The sequence below is a fragment of the Colias eurytheme genome, chromosome 2 (genome assembly GCF_061535395.1).
Source record: "Colias eurytheme isolate Ceu_HAF_F1 chromosome 2, ilColEury1 Martin Lab GWU primary, whole genome shotgun sequence".
NCBI classification, from domain to species: domain Eukaryota; kingdom Metazoa; phylum Arthropoda; class Insecta; order Lepidoptera; family Pieridae; genus Colias; species Colias eurytheme.
Window position 1 is genome coordinate 881,686 of NC_142981.1, and position 12,266 is coordinate 893,951.

Here is a 12,266-nt window from a genome sequence, read left to right on the forward strand (position 1 = left end):
ATGTTTAGTTTTCATTATAGACCATATGTATCTCTGTGGTCTTAATGAATCATCTGAAGGATAATATTGAACATATAGGAGTAAATTTTGTTACGTCATTGTGATCTTTCCCACGTTGCTACGGGAGCGAATAAAAACGCCTCTGGACCACTCCGCGTTATAAAACCCTTAATAAAGAAGCGATGCGCGGGCGCAACGTATATGTTGGGTTGGGAGATCAATCATGTGACTGTTTTGAGTATGTGTATTATACCTACTCGGAAGTTGATTACCTACTTGCATGTTTGACTTGGAATAATATGTCTCTTCATAGAAAAAAACTGTATCGTCCCAATGTTCTATGTTCATTTGAAATTTAGTAGATTGTAAATGACATAGGATGGATATAAGCTTACTCAGGAACATACTACCTGGGGATAACAATTCAGAGGTTTAGTTACTCCTATATGACCTATTGTAAACCTGTTGGAAAAAATCCCGTTTTTACCTTTGTATTTCATCATTACATTGAATACATTTGAATTAACATTAAAAGTGCAAACAAATCTTTTGCCACTTTTAGTTTCTATTTCTCCTGATTCATCTGCTTCCCTACCTATACTAACTTATACGACATTCAAAAATATCATTCCTCACACTTATAAAAGGTAAAAAAAATTAAAAATATAACCTTCATCGAAGGTAACACTCCATAATGACATGCGGCTAGCGGCTAGAACAAATATGATCGTACGCGCCATCTTTTTTTGGTTCCATTCAAAGGGAAGAGGTATGTTACTGTGCTCTCTTTCTAGCATAGTTATCAGGCTAGTGTTAGAAGGAGATAGACGTGGTGTGGGTGCCACGGTGTCTGCGACGGCCAGACAGACAGGCACCATTTGTGGTATTTATCCGATGCGTTTTTTGATTGTCCTTAAGTTGTTATGAATGTTGGTTGAAAAAATTGTTACCTGGGATAAAGGGATAGAGATAGAAAGCGAAACTCGTAATTTTATTCAAAGATGCAAGGTGCTTGTGTTAGGTACTTAATGATAAATGAATTTATCCATCCTTCAGCTATTGGGTAAATTAAACAGTGAAAACTGTAAGGTCATTTAATAGCACGATTAGGTCTTTATGGAAATTGATTCACAGTTATGTAAACATAAAAGTTAATATATATGTACTCAAACTTCTGCTTCACAACTTCTGCAAACAAAAGTATTATGCAGCATGTCAACGAAATTTTACTACTAGAAGAAGTCTCTTAAAAAAATCGCAGAAAATATATTAATATTTTTTCCACAATTATATTTTATACACTTTAACTAAAGTGTCAAACTAATATCCAAACAGAAATGATTTCAATAAATAACAACGGATGTACGCATGGTCAATGGGCATGCTCTAATCGTAATCAAATCAAATTATGTCCAGTCGATTACACTTGACACGACGACACCAACATATGTCTGTTTGTCCATTACTACATAATTGTTATGAAGTGATTATTACGTATTGCTTAGTGATAGACGCATCTGTTTCATATAACTCATTTTTAGTATTAATTCTGTTTTGTAAATCGATTCAGTACGATCCCAGTGTGATAAATATTAAATATGCTGTTTTTGTGTGTGTAAAAAGCTTAATTATTTTTTAAATTTGTTAACACTGCTTCGACAAACATTCTTCGTACATTCCTGTAGACCTCAATAAGAAACCTAGTGGTGCCCTTTGGATATCATGTCACAGTCATAATCTTAATAAATAAAAGCACTAAACCGTTTAGAAACTGGTACATTTCAAGATCCTCAATATACCAGTCCAGTATTCAATTAAGGTCCATTAAAAATCGGTAAAAGAATAAACGATACTTGCATCGGTACAAGCATCCCTTTGACCGGACCAAAGGGAGGGCCGTGAAGGGCCCTTAACTGATAAACCGTTCCAAAATACTGATTTACCGGATCAAAAGTAAGCCACTTATGCTCTCACTTTAACTATCGGCTTCGTTTATGGCGATACATTTGATGTTTTTGTTGGCTTGAACACAAATTTTTGGCATTTTTATTATTCAATCACAGGCTTGAACATATGTGATCAATTTCTTGTCGATTCTAAATAAACACATTTGATAAAATTAGACCAACGATAGGCTAAGTCTTAGGAAAAGACAGGCTATTTATGAAAAAAGTGCTGCAGTTAGAAAACTTTATTTTCTTGTATGATCTGGATCTTATAAGAATACTGGAGATCTCCTAGATGACATAAATCCATTTTCTTAGTAATCAATTGGATAAATGGACAATAGTAAGGAAGTGGAATAAATCTATTAGATTTTATCTTAGGCAAGATGGTTGCTTGAAGTAGTTGGCTAGTAAACAGTAGTACTTAGATAAAATACTGGTATCAATCGGCTCACACGAAATATCAACAATAGGCAACCAGCCTTTTACTTCAAAGTCTTGGCTAACAATATCGTGTGTCTAGTTGAACAAAGTCATCATGCACCTAAAATTCATCATGCACTAGTTCTGTTCCTTCACCCACGTTCCTTTAGAAACGGGTTCTCACCTAATTTACATATCTTTGTATGACTCCATTGTGAAGACGAGGATGGATATATGTTCTCAGTTCCGTATGAAGTTGGTCACGCACCAACGCCTTCACAGAGGGTTGATAAAACACGCGATAACAGTTTATTGAATGCCGTAAAGCCATGTTTCAAATTAAGTTCTGTAATGAATATTAATATTATGTCTACATTAATTTATGGGGTTTTATCGTTTGTGGTCGAAGATCATGTTGCTCGAGGATATGTTAAATGGGAAATAAATATGTAAGGAATTTAAATCTAGTCTGTAATGTTATAAACGCGCAATTTCTAGAAATAAATTTTCTCAATATTGATCATTTTAATTTTTAATAAATATTCCATTTAACAACTAATTTTTATCTCTGAGAGTAAGCTTCAAAGTGACCATAATTTTTTTTTTAAATCTCAATTAGACAACCTTATTAACTACCATACGTTTCTTTTATACAAAACTTGAATGCACAGGTTAACCACGCGTTCCATCCCACCACCTCACATGATACGTAAAATATTTCTCCGAAACGTTTGTCATTGATAGTTTTTTTAGCGTCCCTTTGTGTCCAGGATATAAATTTCTACAAACTCCATCTTTCAACAATGCACTATCGTTGGCATTTAATATCGAACACACGACGGAATAAATAATGCCTCTCGAGCTATTTGTTCGATGGTTCCAGACTGTCTGGACAATATTAATAGGACGGTTCCATTCATGGCTCATATTTAACCGTTTTAAAGCCTCGCGTTGTAGCTATTTTTTCTATTGTTGTGGGACTAAAGAGAAATAGCGTCGTTTTGTCAATAACATGCAAACTATTTAAGGCGGAACGAATTTGAGGTTAGATGGAGAAACAGGTTTGAAGTATGAAATAATCGTTCGATTTGTTCCATGCTGAAGTTGGTAAAATATTTGTAAATTATCGCATAATTTAGTCTAAGTATTTTCAGTTGCAGACGAGTTTTTCGAGATGGTCGATTGGATTGTCGGTCGGATTGTTAGTCGCTTTTTCAGTCGATCGCAATTCTAACTACGCCAAAATACTATTAACCTCCTTTCGACTCAATACCATTACTATAGGCATTGCTACACTAGAACTCAATTCTAATAAATTAGCACTAGCAGAATAGCAATGTATCCGGAGTGGAGAGAGGCCCATTTCAGAGACAAACAATTATAAAATATAGAAGTAACGGCATTGAGAGCAGCCATTGTACGTTCTCTCATTGTGGCCGAGATGAGTTCGGGAATTGAAATTTAATGGGAATATCAAATGAAATTCACAGAGGCATTCTTTGAACGATTCTTGTGATAATGGCGACTGTAATGAATAGATTTGTATTCATTTATACCTTTTCATCGTGTAAAATTAAACTTTGTTATAATTGGAGATGATGGGTAAATAAGTGCGAAAGTACTAAAGCATGTAATAAAGAAAATAGAATAATATGTTAGCTTGATCTAATTCTGAAAATACAGTGGTTATTATTTCTAAATCTAATATCTAATCTATATATATAAAAGAAAGTCTGTATGTTCCAACACTTATAACTCGAGTTCTACTGAACCAATTTTCATGGTTTTAGATTCGTTGGATTTGTCTCCGTCCAGAATAGAAGAATAAATCATAAAAACAACAAAAACTAGACGAATAAATATTTTCCCAAAATTTTGATTTTCGTACATGTCAATCATTAGTTGTCAATCCTGTCAAATACGGAAAATAATGTTTGACATTCATGCGTTCAAAAATCTGTAAAATAATAAAAAATTAAAAAGGGTGAATAAATATTGTTTGTATTTATTTTAAAATCAATTATTAAAAAGTGCAATAAAAGCAGATACATAAAAATTCCTCAAATGTTTGTGTTTACGCGTGTTTTCAGGAATTAATAAGGTATTTTTGGTGGGGAAACTAACCAAGAAGTTTAGTTCGATTAATTATTAAAAAAATTCTATAAAAATGTAAAAATTCTGACAATTATTTGTTGCGATTTCGTCGACTGCGTCAACAATATTGCTATCAAATTGCTATAAACAAGCTAAATTGCGTTTTGAAGATTACATCTATTTATGCGATGCAATTAGCACAGAAGAAGGTGCAGAAAATGTTGGTCTATTGATTATTTTACCGGCGACATACACAGGTAGCCCAAGTGAATATGCGCAAGATGCAATGACATAATAATATGTTCGTCATTATGGTCGGCCAGATTTATTCATTACATTTATATTATGTAATCCGAAATGGATGGAAATTATTCAACTGCTGCTTCCCGGACAAATATCAAGTGGTCGGCACGACATCACCACGCGTGTTTTCAAGCAAAAAATCCGATCACTGATGAGTAGGTACATTAATGGAACTCATCTTTGGGATTATGCAATGATGGATGTATTCAATCGAATGACAACAATCTGGCATGCAGCATGCACACATTTTAATTTGGTTAGTCGAAAGGATTCGGGCAGATAAAATATATGAGTGTGCGGGGATTGCTAATCCTGAAACCGATCTAGACCGACATAACGTTGTTATCACGAATATGATTCAATGGACCGTGTGACACCATCAACCACCAATCACCATGCATGGTTGACAGTGAGTGTACCAAAAGGTATCCACGAAAATTGATGGCAGAGACCATCACAGGCAACGATGGTTACCCACTGTATCAGCGTCGATCGCCCAATGATAATGGTAAAATTATTATCACAACTAAAGTGAAACGAAACGATGGCGTGGTCGATAACAGTTAAAGAATGAAAAGAGTTAATCCATGCTGCACAAATTATTAAAATTCAGTCATTTTTCTCTGAGACGTGTTTGAAGTAATAAAATTAAATACTATTACATATCAATCCATATAAATATTTATTTTGTATCATTGTATTACGTTCATCAAAGCCTAAATTAGTTCAGCTAAAAGGTAACACAACATTCATTGACAGGGCGGTACAAAGTTCGCCGGGACAGCTAGAAAAAAAAATATACAGGGTGTCCCACTGTTGGTATACTAAGCTCAAAGGAGGTTATAGTTTTGCATACGCTGAGTACGTAAAAAATAATTAAAAAATTCCAGATTCATTTTTTTTTCAAATAGATGAATTCTTAAAACTCTATGTGTACACCCATAACAAGCGAGCCGCCCAACTTTGCCACCAGCACGTGAGCTATCGTTTAAGATTATGTTTTCATAGATAAAATGCTCATATAAGAGAAGCGGTATATGCCGGCTGCGCGAAGCTAGAGAAGAAAACATGGATTTTCAGGAAAAATTTAGCAAAAAAATTTGTACGTAATTTTTTTTTTAAGTATTTTTTACGTGATCAGTGTATGCAAAACTACAAGTTCCTTCGCGCTTAGTATACCAATAGTGGGACACCCTGTATATAAAATATATATTTTATAAAGGCGAAAGTTTGTAAGGATGTATGGATGTATGGATGTTTGTTACTTTTTCACGTAAAAACTACTGAACCGATTACAATGAAATTTAGCACACATACAGTGGTGGTCACATAATTAAAGACACTAAGAGCATTTTATACTACACAAGACACTTCTCTCAACATTTTTTTTACACTACCATTGGAACTTGTTAAATAATCTTAAAATATTCAGGTATGTGTTGTCCAATGCTAAACTAAATTTTATCTACAAAACTTGTCGGTTTGTTAGATTTTAATCGGTTCATCCTTACTACTAGCAGTTTTAACCTAGCAAAGGTCTGGCCATATAATTAAAGACATTAGACTCGCTTATGAGAAATATAAAAAAATATTATTTTAATGAGATTATTTTTCCAACACAAAATGCCTGACGTATTTACAAAACATTTTTACACTTTTCAATATTTGGTTGCATATCCTTTGGCAGTAATGACGATTTACATCTCTTGGGCATTGAAGCAACTAATTTTGTACAAGTTGCATCACTAATTTGGTTCCATTCTTCGAAAATGCTTTGCAAATTTAGTCGACGTTTGATGACCGCTTTGCCGCGACTTCCTTCTTTCTTGATTCCATAAGTTTTCGATCGGATTTATATCCGGACTGTGGGGGGGAGGGCAATCCAAAACAGTTACAGATTGGTTCCTTAACAAGCACTTCACTACTTTTGCTGTGTGCTTAGGAACATTATCGTGTTGAAAAGTCCAAACAAAAGGTAAAATTTCCTCCGCATAGGGCAGCATGGATTGCTCTTAAATATACTTGTACTGGAATTTATGCATGTTGCCTTCTGTCTTTTTGACAGGTCCAACACCAAGTCCAGAAAAACAGCGCCCACACATTGATATTTCCACCCCCATGTATGACTACCTATTAATGTATCTTGGATCCATTTCCTTATTGAGATGGCGTCTTACATATTGTTTTCTGATAGAATTAATCCTATTAATCTTAGTTTCATGCAAAAACAGCACATGTTTCCATTCTCGTTCAGTCCAGTGTTCGTATTTTGTAGCAAAGTCAAATCTTGCCTTCACATTTTGTTTTTTCAAAAGTGGTACTTTCCGAGATACTCTTCAGTGCAAGTTTTCCTCACACATTCTCCGTCTAATTGTCCTTGCAGACACCCCCTTCAAGCCTGCTGCACCATACAACTCTGAACTGTATCAGTTCCGACACTTTTAATGGATCTTTTTTAGCCAAAAACACCATTTTTGAATCTTTCGCCCGAGTATTTTCACTTGGTTTTGCTTTTCTGAGTACGTTTTCGGTCGTGTGGAACATCTTGACATGTTTTATAGCATTCATAACCATATCCTTGGAACATTTTAATTATCATGGAAGTTAAAAATAATTTTTCTTGTGGACGAGTCGCAACTCTTGTTTTTAACCATAATAATTGATATTAAAACAATTAAACATATGAATTTTAATTTTAAAAATTAAAAATACTCAAAGAAATTATGGATTGTCAACGATTTATGAAATTACGCGGCAAAACGAAGAAAAGCACAATGCTGTTTCTTTTTATTTAAAAAAAATTATAACTCATTTCTTGTTGTCTTTAATTAAGTGGCCAGCTACACGTACGGAAACAAAGTTTGTGTTACATTCCCACAGAGAGCAAGTGCCGAAACTAACAAGGAATATAACTATTTTTTATCCCTCATTTTAAAGAACATATTGTCTTGTATGGTTTAATAAAAATAATACTAGATTAAATACCTTTTTCAGGTAATTGTACTTCCTAATGTAAATCTTTTATGGTCAATTAGGGGGTGTCTTTAATTATGTGACCACCACTGTATAGAGGGTAACTTGGATTAACACATAGGATAGGTTTTATCCCGGAAATCCCACGGGAACGGGAACTATGCGGGTTTTCCTTTGAAAACGCGGGCGAAGCTGCAGGTGGAAATCTAGTTCTTCATAAAATTCCATAGGTAATTCTTATGATTTATGGAATCTTACAGTTTAAGTTTGGAAAAAGAGAAACATAATATTATTTCTATTATTTATTTTTATTCCCTGATTTACACACTAGTATAATCACAGGTATAATTTTTATCCAGGAATGTAAAAGGGAAAACTTGGTTACATTCAACGCTGAACCAGGGAGGTTTTACTAGGAAGGATCTAGTAACAAGAATACAACAAAGAAAATGAAGTTATATTCGGCAGTTATCTTATCATACACGTTTTCCTTTGTTATAATTTTTGTCACTATGCTGTAATACGAACATAAAATGTAAGTATTTCAACGTAATATGCTCTGATAAGAAAAATATGTATCCATGAATACCAATGAATCGATAACTTTAATAATTTATTGAAAAATGCGAGAACATTAGAAGAATTTTTACAACCATAATTAAAATAGTACATTGGGTATTAACAAAAATACGCAAATTATATAATATTCTATTAGAAGACACGATGTTCACTGATCCTGACGATGGACTATTAGATCAGCTCAATAGTAGGTACTGAATAACAAGGAAAGGTGAGTGCGTCATAAATTGGCTTCTTAAATTCAATGCTAATCATTTACTCGTTTTCATTGAAATTTCATCATCAGAATCTGACAAGATATGGGACTGGGATGGGACTTCATAAAAAAATAGATACCGACGAACGAAACCTCATTTTTGCTAATCGGTTAAAACAAATAACAATGAATCGACAATTTTAATAATTTTATGAAAAATGCGAGAATATTTAAAGAATTTTAACGAACATACTTTAAATAAAGTATATAAGGCATTTGTTATTAAATATTAGTAAAAATCCAGGAACGACGATGTTGGGTGTAATATTATTATTGTTTGTAAATTATTTGCTCGTACAGAGCCAAAATGTGTTTAAAATGGAGGAAGCTGATCGCCATTTTTCTGAGTTCAAAGAAAAACATAATAAACAGTACGACACTGTGATTGAAGAGGAAATTAGATTTCTGGTTTTCAAGAAGAACCTTAGGGAAATAAATGAATTGAATAAAGCAGGCGATGCAGTATATGGTAAGTAGTTATTTAACTACCTAAATATTTTTTGCATATTTATAAATCTACGAAAGGGCAACAGAGCAAAATGTTTTTTATGGCCAAGAGGCAAGAATAACCAATATTAGACAACTATGTAAACGAAAGAATTTCTCAACAGGTATAACAGAATTTACCGACCTCACCAAAGAGGAGTTTATCAAATACCGTACAGGTTTGAAAGGAGAGGTTGATAATGTGAACTGTGAAGTAGCTTTGAGCCTCTCTGACGCACCAGACGCCTTCGACTGGAGGAGCAAAAACGTAGTCAGTAGGGTGAAGGATCAGGGAAGATGTGGATCCTGTTGGGCATTTGGTGCTTCAGGTATGGTATCTGACTGATAAATAATTGCAGAATAATGTTCTTCAAATTCATTCCATTTTTCCCAGCAGTGGGGTTACTTTTTTATAAAAGAGTGTGCAAACTGTCTTGTGGAGCACCTGATCGTAAGCGGGTTCACCACCCATATTTATCTACAGAGGCCGCAAATGCGTTGCCGACGTGCCAAACTTTGTCAAATTAAACAATTTTACCAATTAGTTCATGATAACCAAATAATACTAGGTGCTGTGGAGAGTCAGTATGCGATCGTGAATAAAAAAATCCAAGAGGTATCGGAGCAGCAGCTCGTGGATTGCGACAGGAAGTCTTCTGGGTGTGAAGGCACTGATCGCTTAGAAAATCCATTTGTGTAAGTCCAATTTCATTCTAGTCATCTTCCCAATTTGTGCAAAATGTTGGCAGTGTAACATTTTATTGATATTATTATAATATGTATGTATTTAAGTTTCGTATTTAAAATCTCTTAGTAAAATATAATCATTTTAGCCACTTCTTGTTCATTACATTGTAAAATTTGCATTTACATCGTAAGCTTTAGCTAAAAAAGCCACCTTATTATTTAAGAAAGTAGTTTTTATTTAATCCTTAAAAGTTTATATATCAGGAAGAAACATTCTTATTAATAACTAGCTGTGCCGCGCGGTTTCACCCGCTTGGCTCCGCTCCTGTTGGTCTTAGCGTGATGATATAGCCTTCCTCGGTAAATGGGCTATCTATCACCGAAAGAATTTTTTCAAATCGGACCAGTAGATCCCGAGATTAGTGCGTTCAAACAAACAAACAAACAAACTCTTCAGCTTTATAATATTAGTATAGATTTGTTGTGCATACCATACTGTGATGTTTACGTCTTCTTTAAGCTATTTCATTGAAAATGGAGCAATGTCAGAGGAAGATTATCCATACAAAGCAAAGAATGGTAAATGCAAATACGATAAAACTAAAGTGTTAGTGACAGTACAAGGTTGCAGAAGCGTTCAACTGGATGATGATGAAGAGAAATTGAAGAAATTCCTCCATGAGCATGGACCAGCTACTGTAGGTGAGTCCAAATAAGCATGAACTTTGCAAATATCGATAAACCGTATTAGCCTTTATTTATCAAGATTGTTTGATGGTCAGGGAAACTATTACATAATATATTGAATCATGAACACAATATCACCTGATGACTTGAAGCAAGAATGTAAACTATTAAAAACAGTTCCATCACGAGGTAACAATACAATAATATACCTAAACAATAAGAGTTGTACTTAATATTATAAAGAGGAAAGGTTTGTATGTATGTATGTATGTAAGGTTTTCACGCATAAACTACTGGACCGATTTTGATGAAATTTGGCATAGATAATCTTTAGACCCTGAGAAAGAACATAGGCTACCTTTTATTGCGAAATATGTACCACGGGCGAAGCCGGGGCGGACCGCTAGTTTATTATAAGTATGTAAATAATTATATCAGATTGTGTTTCAAAAACTTATCCAGTTATTTCTTATGTAAAAGTGGTAGATAAAATAATTTATTTGTTGCTAGGTGTTGATGCTTCAGCGCTTTTTGGATACAAATCGGGCATCGTCAGCAATTCTCAATGTAAATCAGATGGTGTCAACCATGCTGTTCTTCTGGTTGGATATGGAACAGGTAAATTTTCACGATTTTTGTCATTGTTAGACTCGCAAAACTCCTCTAACTTCATCAGTGTTAATTCTCTTACTAATTATGGGTCGTGATGAGTATTTGAAATAACGTGGCCCATCCTTTGCTTGTTTTGCCATAAAAATGATATCTTTAGTGCATGTGTCCATACTGAACAATTGAATAAAATATGTTATAAAAATCTCCAATAAAATTGACTGATGAAAATGATATTTTTTTAGAGAACGGCATTCCTTTCTGGATAATAAAGAATTCGTGGGGGAAAAAGTTTGGAGAAGAGGGCTACTTCAGGATCCAGAGGGGAAACAACTGCCTCATGATAGCAACAGTGAATCCCATTCAACCGATAATCAAGTAGATTTTATATAGGTACTGCCTATAGCTAAATAATAATATCAAAAAGATTGTTGAAAATGGTTGTCAAATAAAAAATAATAATTTCGATTTGCCTTTTATTTATAATTAGCTTTCCGCCCGCGGCTTCGCTCGCTTTGCAATTTTACATTCGCTTAATTTTTCTTCTCTTGCATAATACCTATCGGTTTTATAAACCTTATAATAAGTTCAATAAAAATATTTTATATTTACAATTGAAGCTCCCACGGGTTAATTGGTCGCAGCATGCATCGGATAATCCGGGATTCGATTCCCGGGACAAGTCATGTGTAGTATGCCATTGTGGTGACTCAACTTCATCCTAATATGATTTTACGCTTCAAGAAACAATCATAAATAAATCATAAATTATTGTAGATAGTTTTTAATTACAAAATAATAACACAATGGGAATAGAATAGGTCACATGTATGAGAAATATGAAAATAATTGTTTAAAGTGTATCTTTCTGAGGTAAAAGGAAAAACCTCCTATAGAAGCAGAGACAATAAATAGGTAAGAAATCGTATTTTCATTCCCTTCATATTTTTAATTTTAATGTAATGTACTTCCTTTAATATCGATTTAGGTGTCCTAACAGTAACACATCCATTTATAAAAACCTTCTACTTGACACCAATTCTCGTAGATTCATTGATACATTCTTTAGAATATAAAACAGAATACATGTCATTCATAAACACATAATCAGTAGCGTTCCTGGACGTAGCTAATCCCACTTAAGACGGTTTCACACAACAATGCGTTCAAAAACGCACAATGATCGCCCGCTTAATGAAATGCTTCATCAATGTTAATCTCAG

At 34.0% G+C, this 12,266-nt stretch overlaps 1 protein-coding gene across 1 annotated transcript; it reads left to right on the plus strand.

Annotated features, from left to right (window-relative positions):
* Window positions 1-8,826: 8,826 nt before the first annotated feature.
* Window positions 8,827-11,425, plus strand: LOC149910052 (uncharacterized). Its single transcript, XM_090108947.1, has 6 exons — window positions 8,827-9,043; window positions 9,186-9,389; window positions 9,630-9,756; window positions 10,268-10,449; window positions 10,945-11,052; window positions 11,289-11,425. Exons 1-6 carry the CDS (start codon window positions 8,827-8,829, stop codon window positions 11,423-11,425), a joined length of 975 nt encoding a protein of 324 aa, XP_089965073.1.
* Window positions 11,426-12,266: the final 841 nt, after the last annotated feature.

Excerpts from the sequence above, each read along its gene's own strand:
- LOC149910052 (XM_090108947.1), top strand. The coding sequence starts at position 8,827 with ATGTTGGGTGTAATATTATTATTGTTTGTAAATTATTTGCTCGTACAG. Across the intron at positions 9,044-9,185 it reads AGCAGGCGATGCAGTATATG|GTATAACAGAATTTACCGAC; the intron begins GTAAGTAGTTAT and ends ATTTCTCAACAG. Across the intron at positions 9,390-9,629 it reads TTGGGCATTTGGTGCTTCAG|GTGCTGTGGAGAGTCAGTAT; the intron begins GTATGGTATCTG and ends AAATAATACTAG.